General features: G+C 41.2%; 1 protein-coding gene across 1 annotated transcript in view; it reads left to right on the forward strand.

The window, feature by feature from the left end:
• The window catches only part of PPP1R37 (protein phosphatase 1 regulatory subunit 37), a 158,503-nt gene that overhangs the window by 38,555 nt on the left and 102,633 nt on the right, over positions 1–17,315 (forward strand). Inside the window, exon 2 of the mRNA XM_050927774.1 lies at positions 11,673–11,770. Within this exon, the coding sequence (XP_050783731.1) occupies positions 11,673–11,770 (98 nt within the window). The remainder of the gene's footprint in view (positions 1–11,672; positions 11,771–17,315) is intronic.

Below are 17,315 nucleotides of genomic sequence, written 5' to 3' on the forward strand. Positions count from 1 at the left end.
TGTTGATAGCATATAATGGACAATAATGAAAATGAAACTGAATTTTTGTAACATTTGTCAAGTGTATGAAACTAAATTGTGCATTTCACAAAACGAAACATGCCGTGGTGCACTCTTTGCTTTAGAAGAAAGGGAATCTCTGTTTCTGCAAGAAGCTTGGAATGCGTAGGAGCCCTGCTTGAACAAGACATGGGTCAGCTGAAAACTTTGTTCCCTAACCAAACCCAAGATAACATGAGCATGGCAGGAAGGGCACATCACAGCCACTGGTACTGGCTGCTACATATGTTGGGACTGGGTGATGGCAGCTAGAAGCATGTTGTGTGTACTAGGAAAAACTGAGGTAATGTTGATGGATCTTGCAGTCTCATTGCACCCAGGCCAGTCATACAGGGACTTTCCTACCACATCCATGTGGCTGAGATGCACTATTCTGAATTAATAAGACGTCTGCATTTCTCCTGTGCAAATGTGCTAACCGTAAGCATGTTCATGATCACAGAGAGGTAGGTATCTCAGGGGTTCCATCCTAGAGTACTTGGATCCCTGAAAATACCAAATGTTACTTTGTTCTGGACATTTTATGAGGAGCACTTGCTCCCGTACTCTAGGCTGTCATCGTTCCTTTTCTGCTCCTAAAATGTCTTTAATCCAAACAATCCCGTTTCTATTGCGGAGGGTTTTTTGAGAAGCACTCTTGATGTGGGAGTGGGGAGGAATCAGCAAACCTAAAGATGGACTGTGCTGAGGATTTGAAAGAATCACTTGGATATCATCGTGATGGGCCTGGTATAAGAACTGAATACAGGATAGCACTGAAGCATCTGAGCACCTTGGAGTAAAAAAGTTGCATTTTATATTTGCAACTGAAAGACTTCTTCTTGATTACCTCAACACTGTTTTTCATATAAAACCCTAGATATGTACACATCTCCCTGCCTTATATGTATGTAATTAAAAAAATTAATATATAGGGAATTGATGCAGTCTTGAATTGCAATTGCAAGCCACTACTCTGAGTAGACATAGAAAATTTATAGGATCAGGTCAAATCTAAGAACAGTGAAGAGACAAAACCTTAAATCTCTAACAACTGAAGTCTCAGTATCTCTCAAAGTCAAAAGAGAGCCACATGGTGGCAGGTGGGGGTTAATTCCCTCTGATCCCAGAGATGTTGCTGATAAGGGCATTGTAGAGTGGAGGGAAGCTTAACACCTCTGACTCAAGTATTGTCAGGGCTAGTTGAACAGGTCCCAGCAACAGCACCCTATGTTGCTTTTCCAGACATTATTCCTTGGAGTCAGCATCATGTTGTGAATCTAGGTTTGACCTCTGTTGGAGCACTTCTTTCCAAGCTGAGTGGCCCAGCCCTCCCATCTTCCCTTGAAAGCTGTCTCAGTAGCTAGTTTTGGTCTCTGTGGGTTTATTACTCTCCATTTTTAATTTAAAAAAACAACAAAAACTCAACTAGTCTTTGTATCTTCACTGAGTGATAGTGGACTCTTAGCAACTTCATATTTTCTACTCTTTAGTGAATGTGGTTCTGCAATATTTAAGTTCCTATCCTCTGTATCAGAATATTCCATGGTAACTTCCAGGAGCTTGAGTCGGTGAATGTCTGGTATGCCTTCCTGCCTCACAAGTATTTTTTGATGTTAGGTTACAGCCCCCTAGCCCCCCAAAATATCACTGGAGCACTTTAATTTCCAGGAGTTAAGATGTGTAACTTCTAAAACTGGTAGAATTTTTCTGACCAGAATGTTTTCTCATTGGAAAATGTCAATTTTGACAAAACCACATCTTCCACAGAGACAGTTGTCGATTTTGACACACAATTTTTCTTTGAAAATTAAAATATTTAAATATTCCATTTTGATGCCTCCAATTCTAAAGTCTTGGAATTTTGTTTTGCAAAATTTTGTTGGCGGAAGGTAATTTCAAAATTTGCCATGAAAGAATTTTTTTTAATAGCTTTAGTAACTTTTTCTTATGGAAAAGAAATATACCTGTAATTCTTGTCCTCCAAATTGAGTTATAAGCTCTTTCCTGGAGAGACGGCGATTTGTTTGTCTTAAGGCAAATTCATTTCTTCCAGCCCACTCCATCTTCTCATTGTGGCTGGGATAAACTTTAGGGAAGGAGGAAAATCATGAGAACTTAAAACCTTTTTTCTCCCATGTGCTGCAGCTACTTTTCCAGTGAGAGAGTCTCTGCCATATGAGTGAAAGAGAAGGAGCTGGTAATAAACACCTCCAGCTTGTGCTGGGAAGGAGAGGGCAATGCATATGTGGCTAGTTGTAAAGTGAGGGAAAATGGGGTGAGTAAATGTTAATGATCAGAAGGTTGAAAAGTGTTATCCTTACCAGCTATCCATGACTAAATTGGTGGTCTAGCAAATCAGCACTGTCCTTTTATTAAAAGGCAAGAATCAACCACCCAGACTTCAAACATCCAGCTGGATCAATGGGCTTGGTCATACATCTCTCAGGTAGACAACAAGCAGACCAAACCAAACACGTGGCCTGATCAGAGGCCTGAAACCAGAGATGCAACACCTTCGCAGATACAGCAAACAAACAAAACACTCATCTGTTACTCTGCTCCCCTGTTCGACACCGCTTCATGTAGGACCTGGGTTTTTCATTTAGATATTGCACCCAAATAGTAAATAGGCCTGACTGCTGAGATCGCATCCTAGGGAAGGTAGCATGACACAGGCCAAAACAAAGTAATCAATATTAATTTTTAAGTTCACTGTTGAGACTTTTTTTTTTTAAAGGTATTTTTATCTGCCATGACTGGAGTTTATGCCCTTGGCATTCTCTATTCCCAGTGCTCTAATTCAGTGTTTTTCAATGACCGTTCCGTGCATCAGCATGCCCTGTCCCTGACATTTTCCTGACATAGTTTAGGAAGGCAGCAAGTCGATCCCTGGTATCAAAAAGTCTGAAAAACACTGCGTAGTTCATATCCTCACTTCCACTTACAAAGGGGTATTCTGTATACTGCTTTTGGTGTTAGTGATGTCATTTTACTCTCGTCCAATTCTGAATATTGGTCTCTCTAATAAAAATACCTTTTGGTTTAACTTTTTATACAACTATGTATTTGCAATTTAATTCTGTTCAGAAGTTTATTTGTATTATATTCTGCTAATGATTTCAGACTTCCCTAGATTCAAACTAGAAGAGATCATCATTATGACCATGTAGTCTGACAATTCTTGCATCAGTGATTAATTACTGTTATTGCTACACATCTGCACCATGTTTCCAGAGTGAACTTGTCTAAATTCAGTTTATAGCCATTTCATCTTAGGTCTTTGTCTGCTAGATTAAAGAACCCTCTAAGATCAAAAATAATCTCACGTAGGTATTTACAGATCTTGTTCAAGTTGCCTCTTAACCAGATGCTAATGGATTTTTTAAAAAAATCAGTTTGCCTTTAGAACAGGAAATACAATACAATCACTCCATGGAAGTTTTACAGCAAGCAAAAAGATTATAGTTCTGTTAGCCCACAGTAATCAAGGGGCCTGGAAAGGACATTGCCAATCCTACAGGGACATGTGTTGGTAATAATTGTTCTTTGGAACTGTAAAGTTCTTGAATACCAATGATATAGACTTGGCAAATATTTGCCATTAAGCCACAAGACAGAATTCAACCAGGAAATAATTCTGCTAATATTGGCACCAAAGGCTGAATTGTTGCAGACAGAAACTTTATTAATTTGCAGTTAGCTTTATGTGTAAAGAGTAGGCCTTAAAGTGGGAGGGAACAAAAACCAGTGGAGGAGGGACCCCTCTAAGAGTCATCGTAACTAAGCGTTTTTTTTTTTGTTGTTTTTTTTTTTTTGTCCAAGTAACTCAGCCTTAAACAAAAGAAAAATCCCCCATGTACTTTGTGTAAATTCTTGAAGTGTGTTTCACGGTTCAACCCTTATATACTTATTCTTCAAGCAAATGTGTTTTATTTTCTGCAGTAGCGTTGTGGCCTGCATAGAGCCTCATGAGACAAATGATTTGGGCTTGGAGTGAACTCTAACTTTGCAGGAAAAAGATACACTATCACGTTGTTGTCTTCTGGTCTCTCCTAAAAAGACTTGTTTAATTGGGATGAAAGTATGAGTTAAAATCCGAGCTGTCTTGCAGCAGATGATTGATCCTCTGGATTGCCTGTATGGGATTGCTGGCTTTGTTTTTGTGGGAGAAGTTTTATTTCTCAGCTGTTGAGGTGTCTCTGGCAGATCCATGGAAAATTTACCAAACACTTGCAATAGCCTCAATGTTCTGCAAGGTCTGGGTAAAAGAACAAAATATAAAAAAACATTGTGCCAAATGTCCATCTGTAAACATGTTGCAGCAATTATTAGTAGCCGAAAAAGATGGGAAAAGTGTGATTGGCAGTGTACTAAAACCCAGGCTTGTGGATTTGCAGAAGTGTTCCTATGTCAGCACTACAAATCAAAAACACAAGCAGGTCACAATCCTGCTCTGAAAAGTGACTCTGTATAAATGGCTCTGTGTATGGCAAAGTTACAGGACTAGCTGTACTCTCTGTCTCACTTCTGGCCCCTCTGACTGCATCCCTCATGTGTCAGGCCTTGTGCCTTTTCCTTTTCAGGAGTAGAATTATGCAGTTCTTCTACTATTAGACCAAGCTCTAGGCTACACTGCCCTGCATATCAGCTATTCTTACCCAGCAGGTTCGACTTCTGTGGTTTTTCCTTTGGGAGTCTGTAACCATTGGTGTATATAGTGGCGAGGCAGCCTTCTTAAAGCAAAAACACTGTTTTTTACAATAGGAACAAAACACTTAGAGATAAATAAAGATTTGTAAAGCAGCCTACACCCAGAAAACAAATCATGCTAAAAGGAATTGGTCTTTAAAACAAACTCTTGCTCTCTGTCAGATGAACTTTGTTTACTAAAACAAAATAAAATCAAAACCAGTTCTTGGTCATTTTAGCAATGTTTCCTCGAACAGCAGGGTAAAAGTGTAGGTTCTCTCTAACAGACACACCAACACTGTCTGGGAATATTCTATCTGTTGCATGTTTGTGCTAGTGTTTTTGGAACAAGGAAGCTCAGACTTGTTCATATGCATGAAACATACGTAGGTAATATTAAAATAACAAGTAGCTTGCCGTGTTCCATCCTCAGAGGAGAAATTCAAACAAGTGCTAACTGTAGTTTGGGGTGAAGACATCTTACAGTACGTAGGCTTACCCAGGGAACAGACTCAATATTCTTAAACTCTGATTGTACTTGTGGCAGTCTAATCTTATGCACTTGCAGAATCATGGCAGTTGGAATATAACTAGATTATTCTGTGGTGTTATGAGGGGAAAAGTTATGTATTCTCCTCATATTGGACATCTTATGCAGCAAGAGGGATGACAACAATATTGTATTGTGCTTGTTAGGTGGCTTTGTCATAGGCAGTGGTACAAACCTACTGTACCAGAACTCTGTTACTATCTGGATTTTCCAAAATGCCTCCTGTTTGGCTTTCAGGGACTGCATTAGAATTTGTGTGTGGCAGATGTAACTGGACATTTCTAGTGCTTCCTGGCAATTATATTAGTGATATAATCATCCTCCTTTATAATTAAATGAGGATCATTCTGCCCCAGCAGTCCACAGCGGATTATTACTACCTTGTAATTGGATCCATGCAAAATAAACTGCATTGTTTAATATGTTGCTCTTATTTAGCAGCTTCCAATGCATCAGAAACTTGGCATGCATTCGCTTTATTTTTAAGAGATGGATTTCGTGTCCATTATAATACCAGTGCGTGGGTCTAAAGCCAGCCATAAGGCTGTCTTGGCAAACTCAGCAAACAAACTAACAGGGTTCAAAAAAGAACTAGATAAGTTCATGGAGGATAGATCCATCAATGTTTATTAGCCAGGGTGAGCAAGGATAGAGAACCATGCTCTGAAGTGTCCATAGACTCTGTTTACCAGAAGCTGGGAATGGGCGACAGGTGATGAATGACTTGATTACATGTTCTGTTCGTTCCCTCTGAAGCACCTGCCATTGGTCACTGTCAGAAGACTAGGCTAGATGGACCACTGGTCTGATGTTGTATCGTTGTCTTATGTTCTAATAAGATCCAGTGGCTGGAAGTAGAAGCTTGACAAATACAAACTGGAAATAAGGTGCAAGCATTTATCAGGGTAATTTAACCAGTACAACAGTTTACCAAGAATATGATGAGTTCTCCATCACTTGGAGTCTTCAAGGTTGGATGTCTAAGATACACTCTCTAGCTCAACCACAAGTTGTTGGATTTGATGGAGGTGTGATAGAGTGGAATTCTGTCGCCGTGCTGTGTGGGCTGTCAGATGAGATATAGGAAATTAGTCCCTTCTGGCCTTAAATTCCATGAATCTGTAACATGAACTTGACTTATATGGAATCCCAGCAAAAATAAAATTTTGCTTTTTGCATCTGGCATAGATGTGATGGATGTTATTTCTCTAGTGCTCCTAACTTTTGAGTGATGTAGTCTCTTAAGGAAATTCACACCAGCGCAAATCATTTGGTGTGGACACACTGCAATGTTGCAAACTATGGCTTACACCAATGGCATGTTTCCACATTAAACTGTATCAGTGCAACATTTTTGCATTGGTGCTGCATGTAGCTTTTAGTGATGTGCCTCTATCTAGTTCCGTTAGTGCAAACTTCCTTTGTAGACAGGGCAGTGGCACCAGAGTGAAGTGTGATCAAGATGTTGCCCTTAATTAGGGGATGGTTTTGGACGATAATGGTCAGTTCTCATGCAGTTCCCCCATGCTTTGGATCTTCTAAAGTTCTGTCTAGTATGTAGCACCAGGACTCTCCTTTTGCTGAACCACAGTAAGGCTCATCATATACATGGGTTTACGCACTGACACGTCTATACATTGTGCCTTTCATAAAGCTTTAGATTAAACTTTTAAAACATTTTTGTTTTTCTCAAACAGAATAACTTAAAATACAAACCTCCACATAGTGATGAATTCAACAGAATTTTTAATGCAAAATATACTGTGAAGACAGATGTTAGTGGGATAGAAAATCATGAAATCCTGTGAAGTATATTTACAAAGGAGCTCTTGTAGATTATTCTAGTCTCCTAGTACTAGTTAGGATTGTGTTCTACGCTGAAAATGTTAAATTCTTCTTTTAGTTTGCTTTTGACTTCTTTAATTGATGGTGCCCTCAACAGACATACCAAAGGTGTCAAGGGATTCGAAGGTAATGTTTAATTTGCCTGTATACAATTTGTTTGGTAGTAGTTTGACTAATAAATGAAAGGAATTTGAAATGCTTCTGTGATGAGAGAAATTCTATATCTATATCAACTTCACAAAAGTGTAAAAAATTAGATAAATCAATTAGCCAGGGGGAGGGCGGGAAGGGAAATTAAACAAACATTTGAATGATAATTAGGAGCTATTTAAGAACATTTTACTAGATGCCCCGAAGACCACAATTAAAGGCTACTACACTGGTTAAGACAACCTGCCTTATCGGAGAAGAGAATGTAACTATAAAATATAGGTAATAGCATTCATTTAATATACTTAACTTCCTTATGGCATTTGGTTTGATATTGTACAATAGTTTAATAATGAGAACAGCCAAAATTAATTTGGCACACATTAAATGAATTACATTGAGACCTGTCAGGCAGTTTTTAATTGTAGACTGGGAATCATTAAGTGGGTGTATTTCTACTGGGGTGGGGCAGGGATCAGTTCTTGGCCTTATGCTATTTAACACTTTTTGTAAATGACTTGGGAGAAAACAGAAATGATTATTGAAAGTTTGCAGGTACACCAATTAGCCTGACAGTAGGCGTAGGCAAAACAATGGAATGAGTGACAAGTGTATGTCTGGATGTATCTGTATCAATCTGCAAATGCCATTTTGTTCTGAAAAGCTATTTGTTTGTCAAACTGTTCTGTGCCTTCACCTGGCTCTGTAGCCTCCATTTTGAGCTAAAACACAGGAAATGTCAGAATAAATTCTTGCACCTAACAGAGGATTAACTGTGATGGGGCATTAACCTTGACCTATTCAAATGGAAACACCATTGGATGAAGAGCTGGTACCAAGGGAAACCCCTGCTGTCCTAGATGTTTTTTTGGGAATCAAAGAATAGATCATCTGATGGGCGTTGAGGCTGACTAGGTAGGTCACCTGCGAGACAGAGTACTGGAAGCTATATAAGGACAAGATCGCTGACCACTCCTGAACACGTGTCCAGCACAGGCTTCTCTTTTTGAAGTCAAGGAGAGGGGACCTGGACCCATGAAATGACATTGACCAGATCCCAAAGAATGCTCAATAGTGCTGAGAGAACCGAGGCAGGGAATGGCATATAAGTGTTTGTTTTTTCTTTTGCATGGAGCTTATATCACTTGTGTTGTCTAAAAGTAAAGAGTGAGGGGTTTAGAAATCCCTCTGCAAAGTCTGATTTATTGCCTTCAACTATCATGTCTCCAAAGAGCTAAACAGTAAACAAGAGTACCCTCTAAGGTAGAGCTCTGGAGATGGGATGCTTAACTATTGGAGTCTTGGAGGGGTTTGGCGCTGATCTTAGGGCCTAGGGCAGCTAGGCTGCAGGGCCTTTCCTCGAATGGGTGCCAAACGAATCTATGCCCAGGGACCAAGCCAGAAACCAAAGAGTGAGCACCTAAAACCTACCCAGACCCAAAGGAGCTTAAAAGCACATGGACTTGGCACGTTGATCCAAACACAGCAGCTTGGTGAGTGTCCAGCTAGAGGAGCTTGACCCATAGCAGTGACAGGCGATATAGGACTTGAAAGGCTAGAAATTTAAAGAACTATGAACAAGACAAAATAGGTCTTGTCAAATGAACTTCAAGTTGTTCCATGACAAGATTGCAAGTGTGCTTGATGGGGTAATTGTTACAGTATACTTGGACTTCTGTAAGGTATTTGATGTCATACCACATGACATTGTAATTTAAAAATAAAACAAACTACCCCTCTACCTTGATATAATGGCTGTCCTCAGGTGCCAAAAAATCTTACCGCGTTATATCGAACTTGTGTTGATCCACTGGAGCACGCAGCCCCCCCGCCCCCAGAGCACTGCTTTACCACATTATATATGAATTCATGTTATATTGGGTCCTGTTATATCAGGGTAGAAGTGTATAGCACTGTGCAAAATCAATATTGCACGCAACTAAATAGAGCAGAAGCTGTCTGATAGTCTGTGTATTTAATTGTGAATTAGCAGCCAATGAGGTGTTTCTAGTGGGGTTCCACAGGGAATGGTTCTCCCTTCAGTGCTGTTCACTATTTTATCAACAATCTGAAAGAAGATGATAAATCATGGCTGAGGTTTGCAAATTTATACAAAGGTTGTTAATACGTCAAATAATGAAATAGTTATGTGCCAATGATCTATCAAATCACTTGGTAATCTAGGTACGATCAAACTTGTATTTTAATGTGGTCAAATGCCAGGTCACACATCTGAGGACAGAAAATGTAGGCCATATTTAAAGGGCAGCGGACTAGAAAGTAGTGTCTCTGAAAAGGACTTTTGGCCTGTAGATAAACAACCGAATCAGAGTTTCAAATATGGTGCTTTAGCTAAAAGGGCTGACGTATTACTTGGCTATATTAACACAGGAATATTGAGCAAGAGTAAAGTGGTGATGTTACGTCTGCACATGACACTAGTGAAACCACTACCAGAAAAGTGTGTGTGGTGTCCACACTGTAAAAAAAAAAAAAAAAAAAAAAACAAAAAAAACATGTTGAGCATTGGAGAGGATTCAGAGAAGAACTACAGATGATGATGATTATTTTTTTTTTGGGGGTGTTCTAGAAAATGCTCTTCATGGTGAGATTTAAGGAGCTAGATCTATTTAGCTTATCGGAGAAAAGATTAAGAGGTGACTTGATCATGATCTAAAAGTACCTTCACAAGGAGAAGATTTCTGATAGCAGAGGGTTCTTTAACCTAGCCAACAAAAGTGTAACTAGATCTGATCAAGAGGATTTGAAGTTAGCAAAATTCAAAATGAAAACAAGATGCACATTTTTAATAGTAAGGATAACTAGTCATTGGAAATGTCCCCTGCGGATGCTTTTGATTCTCCATCACTTGAAATCCTTAAAGATTATATCAGTTTCTAAAATAAGATCTAATTTAACAGCAAGGTTTAATGTCTTCCTCTGCAGCATGGGGCACAGGTCACTTGCAGGTTTAAACTAGTGTAAATGGTGGATTTGCTATAACTTGAAGTCTTTAAATTATGATTTGAGGACTTCTAACCTCTGGCAGAGTTACTGGTGTCCATTACAGGAGTGGGTGGGTGAAGGTCTCTGGCCTGCAATGTGCAGGAGGTCAAACTAGATGTTTATGATGGTCCATTCTAGACTTAACTTCTGACATTAAAGTCTGTTCATAAGAAGAAATCACTGGATGCAATTCTCTGGCCTGTGTTATGCAGGAGGTCATACTGTATAATCGTAAGAAGTGAAATCTATGAAGTCCTTGCAAATCTATTTTTAGATTTATGCAAATCTAGTTACATTTGTTTGCTGTTGGAAGGGGCTTCTAAAATCTTTCCTGTATTTTGGTTCAATGCATTATTTGTTAGACTTCTTAGCCTAGCAGCCTTAAAGAATTTCCTTTTTATTTTTTTTTTATCTCAAGATTTTTGCTAAATATATATCAGTTGGTGGTAGTGTGAACTAGAACTGTTTACATCATGCTCTTGATTTTATGTTGAGATTTTTAAAGCAATAAAATCAGGGGTCTCAAACTCAATTTACCTTAGGGCCAGCGCCAGTCCTCAAATCCTCCCAGCGGGCCAATAATGTCACTGAAGATGGTGTTCAGAAAAGAAAATATTTATGTTGTATTTTTTATTTCGAATTTCTTAGAAATAATAAAACTCTCATACAACTTTATACAATTCTTCACCTGCCAGAGAGATTTTAGTGTTTGCCAGACACCTGGCAACGCTTCAATTCTGTCAGTTTGTTGATGTTTGGCCTCAGTGACTGAGCAGTTGAAACCTTCAGGATTGCAGCAAGACGTGCATCAGATAATTGTGTCCGGTATTTTGACTTGTTTATATTAATTATGGCAAAAAGTGATCCTGCCTCCATGGCTGGCTCTGCCTGGCGACTAGTGATGGTATCTCTGTCCATCTCTCCCTGCCAATGGGAGCTGCGGGGGGCGGCACCTGCAGCTGACATTGCCAGCAACGTCTCTGCATACATCTCTCCTCCGTGGGCCGCAGCGGGGAGATTCTCAGGCCACATATGGCCCGTGGGCCGGGACTTTGAGACTCCTGAATAAGATGGTTAACAAAGCCACACAGAAAACAAAGTTCATGAACACGATATAGTGCACAGACATAATGTGTATGTTATGGTAATATAGCTGTTCAACTCTTATAATAAAATATCAAATTAGATTCTCATTTTGCTTTGAACATCAATTGCCTGTTTCATATCCTGGCCATTTGAAATTATTCTGGGTGGGAAGAGCATTAGTTAATTATACACAACTCTCTCACTTTTATCAATGTAAGTGCCTGACACACAATTCATTGTGTAGCTGAGTGAATAAATTTGAATGTAAATGTAACCTTAATCTCTACCTCTTTTACATTTTCAGCCCAGAATGTGACTGTTGAGGAAATTATCATGGCCTACAAACAAGCCTGTCAGAAATTAAACTGCAAACAGATACCCAAACTACTGAAGCAGATACAGGTATTGTGGATATTCTTACATATGCAGCACAAAATTTAAATCCTGTTTAGCTCCTGGAGTACGACTGACATGGAAACACTAGAAAAGTCAGCTGCAGCCATATCAGAACTGAAAATATAAATCTGCTGAAAACAGACCCTAGGTTGATACTTAGAATAATTTTCATGCCTGTCAAATATGGAAAAACAATAGCATTGCTTTCTAACAACTTGAGCAGGTCTTTTAGCAGATGAAAAAGTGTTGCAGGATGCTAGTATCTAAAATATTTGTTACCAAAATACTATGCAGAAATTATTTAATAAATTATTACAGAAGTCTGGGTTCTTGCCTTTAGTTCTTAAATGGTTTTCTTTCTGTACGGTGCTTACAGATGGGCTCGTTTTTGTACTGAGTTTAAAGAAGATGGATACTAGTTTTCCCACACAGCTTATGTATTGTTTCTATTTTGTGCTGCATTAATTATTTTTTGTTTTCTCAAGTGTGGGAATAATTAAAAGTTTGTGTGTTAACCCTACATTGGTTTAAGTTCAGGTATTATTTTTTTTCAGAGATTGTATATTGTGACATGTAAGGAGAAAAGAAAAAGGAGCATGCAGCATAAATGTTAAATGTAAAGATATATATGAGAGACTATGGCAGGAGTGGGAGGTGGAAGCAGTAGAAGAGCGAAGGAAAATGACAACTACTCTTGGGGGAGTGAAATTTCACAGGGGGTTTCTACAGTACTTTTCTAGGCAGTACAGGAAAGCACTAAGTGAACCAATCAGCTTGCATGCTTAGGAGTGTGTTTTAGAGAGCAGAATTTTATATAAAGTCTTACATAGACCTATACAGAGGGTTACTAGGATTACATTGCCATGTAGTACACATTCAGCACTGTACTAAAGTATAGACAATGTTTTAATTTCTTAAATTAAATATTTTGGTATTTTAAAATCAGTTTTGTGTTTCTCATAATATACTTGCACTAACACTTGGAAGTAGGGTGGAATGTAATTACAGTTTTAAATGGATGTTACATTGTAACTTTCAGAATGTCTGAAGAGATTACTGAGCTGATGGTATCCAAAGGTTGTGCGATCTTAATGCTAAATGTTTCTGAAAAGTCAGTTTAGGGCACTGATTCTCAACCTATTTATCATTGTGGGCCACATATTGAGAACCACAGTGCCACCCCCCACAGATCCCAGCGCCACCCACCCACAGACCCCTCCACAGAGCGGGGCTAGGAGCTGAGCCCCATGTAAAACCAGGGACATTAATAATACTTAATCAAAATAACTGTCCTTTCTAAACTTCCTGGGTTTGATTTTTGTGAAATACAGAAGCTATATTCTTGTTAATTGTTGCCTACATATAGTAGACTAAAAGCATAAACCTACTAGCAGTAAATCAACTAGACAAAAACTTTTTAATTCAGCCATCCCGTGATGTAATGGGACCAACACAAGATAAAATTCAAGATCCTGGATCTCCTCTTCAAGTCCTTAATAGCCAAGGGCGCTGTTCTCTTAAGTGACCACTTCTCCCTACTGCTAGGAATATTCTGGAGTGATGGAAAGGGGATATGTCTTGCTTTTTTTAGAGCACAATAGAAGACGCATCGGTTTACTCAAGTCTTTGCTTAGTAGAGGCAGTAGCTATTTGGCTGGCCAGGCATCCTGCTCTGAACTTGTCCCCAAGGAATTAAACCTTGTGGAGTCGCTATTCTCCAGATTGCCAGCAGCGTGATGCAGCTTGATCCCCTTCCAGGGTGATGCTGAGACTAACCCTGATATTTGGTATTTAGCGGTCAGCAGCCATAGCAATACTGCTCAGTGTTTTTTCAGACAGTCCTCCCTTCCTGTGCAGCAGTAGGACGACTGCAGAAAGATCCACAGGTTCCAAAGAAAGAGGCCCTTTGGTTCTGGGGTTCAGCCGGCTGGCGCATGTCGTCTTCCTTCTTGCCCCCACCCCGACGCCCCCACCCCAGGATCTCACAAGGACCCATTTTTAGTTGTGTCCAGGACAGTGATCCAGTGGTAACCTCTCACCAGTCCCCTTTTTGGGGGGCAGGCTGGCTTGCTTTTACAGTGCTTGATTACAATAGACTAATGGGTCAGAAGCATGTCAGATCAGGTTATGCCATACAGTTCCTCTCCATCCCTCCACCCTGTCCCTCTTCAGGGACCCCTCTCACGAGAGACTGCTCCTTAAGCAGATTCAGTCTCTACTGGCCTTGGGGCTGTGGTGGAGGTCCCCAGGCAGCATCGGGGACAGGGATTCTACTCCCAGTATTCCTTTGTTCCCAAGCTCAAGGGAGGGATGAGACCTATCCCACACTTCCCCACTTCAACAAATACATCAGATATGTGAGTTTGCGGATGGTCGCCCTGGCAACTGTACTCCTTGCCCTAAATCACAGTGACTAGTTCTCAGCCCTAGACCGTGAGGACATTTATTTTCATGTAGCAATTCTCCCGAGCCATACCAATGTTGGTTCCAACTCAAAGAATTAAGTTCATTGTGGACTGGATAGACTCTCTGAATTCTAGAGCATTTCTCCTTACCGAAAGATTCCAGTCAATTAGCTGCTTACTCTGGACCTGTAGTCCCAATCCTCAGCTGCAGTCTGAGTATAACTGAGGTTGCTAGGCCATATGGCTTTGTGCACATAGGTAGTCCAATATGCTATGTTGCTCCTTCGTCCTCTTCAAATGTGACCGAAGTTGTCGATCTGTCGTCAGCACTGTCATCCCTTAGGCAGACTGGTTTGTCTTCCTCCACCAGTCTTGGTAGTGTATGGTTCAGGACAGTGTGTACTAGGGCATTCTCTTCGCTTGGTCTCCGCCAACCAGAACAATGGTCACCACGACCACTTCAATAAGCTGGGGAGTGTTGGATTCGCTGAAGGTTCAAGGCCTGTGGTCAAAACAAGAAGCTTTTCTACACGAAGTCTGGAGCTTCATGGCATCTGCAGTGTTTGTCAGACCCTCCAAGATCACATCGGGTCTCAGTGGTTCTCATACTCACCGACAGTACCATCGCAATGTATTATGTGAACAGGCTGGGGAGCTCATTCCAACATGCCTTGTCGGGAGGCAGTGAGAGTCTGACAGTTTTGCATCAGGGAGAACATTGCCCTCAGGGCCAATCACTTTTCTGAGTTCCATAATCACCTGACAGCTCACCTCAACCAGAGTTTCTCTCAGAATCACAAGTGGTCTCTGAAGCCCAGTGTCCTGCCATCTGTCTGTCTTTTCAGTCTGGGGCATTCTGACAATTGATCTATTTGGTGTGAGAAAAAAGAAGAAATGTGAGCTGAAGGGGGATCGTCTCAGTCCTGAGCTACTTGCTGCAGCATGGCCAAGAAAATGTTGGTTCTCCGATCACCTCACGTTATCCGTCTGGCCTCCCATATCCCTTCCCCCTTCTACTGACTCAGCATCACGATCAGGTTTTGCATATATTACTTAGCTCCGGCATCTCACAGCATGGCTACTGCATGGTTAGATGGGGAGGAGGTGGCACAGTGTTTGGAGGCAGTGCACCAGGGTTCCCAGTAGGAAGCCGTCCACCAGGGTTGTCTGTTCGGCCAGGTGGGATCGGTTTTGTGTATAATCGTTAGCCTGGGGAGTTCAGCCAATGCAGGCTTGTATCCAGGACATCTTGGACTACCTGTTACGTCTTCAGTTGTCTGGCCTTGCACTTAGTTCATTGAGCGTCCACCTTGTGTCAGTTTAGGCATTTTATCCACCTATTTATGAGAAGTCTGTGTCTTCAAACCCCTTGGCAGTCTGCTGTTTGAAAGGAGTCCCTTATCTTCACCCACTGCTTAAAGAGCCAGTTCCCTTATGGGACCTTAATACTGGTTTAGCGGCTCTTTTGGTACCTCCGTTTGAGCCCCTGGCAACGTCCTCTTCTATGTCAGAAAACTGCCTTCCTTGTGGCGATAACATCTGCAGGGAGAGTGTGTGAGCTGAAGGCTTCGATGGTAGAGCCTCCTTACGTACAAATTTCCAATGACAAAGTGACCTTGTGGCTCCACCCTACGTTTTCACCGAAGGTAGTTTCTCAGTTTTGTTTGAACCAAGTTTATATATCTACGGCTGTTCTTCCCTAAGCCACGTTTAACCCCAGAGGAGCATCATCTCCATGCTTTGGATGTCAGGCAATGTCTAGCGTTTTTTCTATTCCTCACCATGTCTGTGTGTTTCATATGCAGACCAAATGAAGGGTCAAGTTGTCTCTTCCAGGCTGATAACCTCCTGTATCACAACAGCATATGAAATAGCTCCAGGCTGTGCCCCCTCAAGGGGGTATAAGCTCATTCCACAAAAGCTCGTGACATCGACAACATTTCTATATTGGACATTTGCAGGGTGGCCTCTTGGTCCTCAGTGGTTTGCAGAAGTGTGCAGAATGCCATTACGGCTGCATCCATATCAGATGCAAACTTTTGTGAAGGCAGTCCTTCTTGAAATAGGCTTCGAGCCCAGCCTCCTGCGAGGACTGCATATGAGTCACCTACACAGAATACATAGCTGCATCTACTCAAAGAAGAAAAAACTGTTACCTACCTGTAACTGTTCTTCGAGATGTGATGCAGATATGTATTCCATGACCTTTCTTCCATCCCTCTGCATCAGAGTCTGCACTTCTGACCTTCAGTGTGAAGGAACTGAGGGGCAGGGTGGACAGGACAGTGCTGCCCTTATACTTCTGGGGGCAAGAGAGGCTGCAGCCATAGGGCGTGAGAGCCACCACTACAGGTAGTGCTAGGTAGAGTTTACTGGCTCTGGTGCATGGGAGATGCACACCCACGTAGGATACACATCTGCATCGCATCTCAAAGAACAACAGTTACAGGTAGGTAACCATTTTTTCCATACTGCTCTAGCAATTTTGCCTGCCTGTGAACTTATTTGTATTATGGTGGTTTGTAGGGATTAACTGAGAAGGGAGCCTCATTGTACTAAGCACTATAAACATAAACTGTTCTTGGGGAAACTGTATTGTTTTATCGCCTAAATGGACAAAACAGATGAAAGGTTAAGGGACATAAGGTGTGAGCAGAGTGATGGATGCAAATGTCACGTTAGCTCCATGATGGAGATGGTATTTTTTGCTTCTGTAATTCTTTGTGTGAAGTTTGATCAGCTAAACAAAAAAGCAAAGGCAAGGAGAAGGGAGAGGGCAGGGAAGAACAAGGAAAGATGGGAGCACCAAAGTCAGGTGAAGTGAGTGAGGCTAGTGGGAAGGGACTGTGATGTGGAGGGTGGGAAAGGGCTGGCGCAAACAGCCAGTTGGTGCAGGGGAGACAATGACCAGAGCTAAAATTGTAGAAGGGAGTCTGATGACATCACCAATGTCTCATGGTCACAGTGGCAGAACATGCTGAGGTTGTTTCTGTGTCTGATCTGCCAGCTTGACAATTCCTCTGCCTTCCAGGGAGAGGAGTCTGGCTCCTTCCTGGAATTCTTCTTTAAGACCACATGGCTTGGAGGTGGGAGCTGCTGCATGGAATCTAGTGTCTCCAGAGCAGGAAGTGTGGGGAGTCACCTCT

This window comes from Gopherus flavomarginatus, chromosome 18 (assembly GCF_025201925.1).
Source record: "Gopherus flavomarginatus isolate rGopFla2 chromosome 18, rGopFla2.mat.asm, whole genome shotgun sequence".
NCBI classification, from domain to species: domain Eukaryota; kingdom Metazoa; phylum Chordata; order Testudines; family Testudinidae; genus Gopherus; species Gopherus flavomarginatus.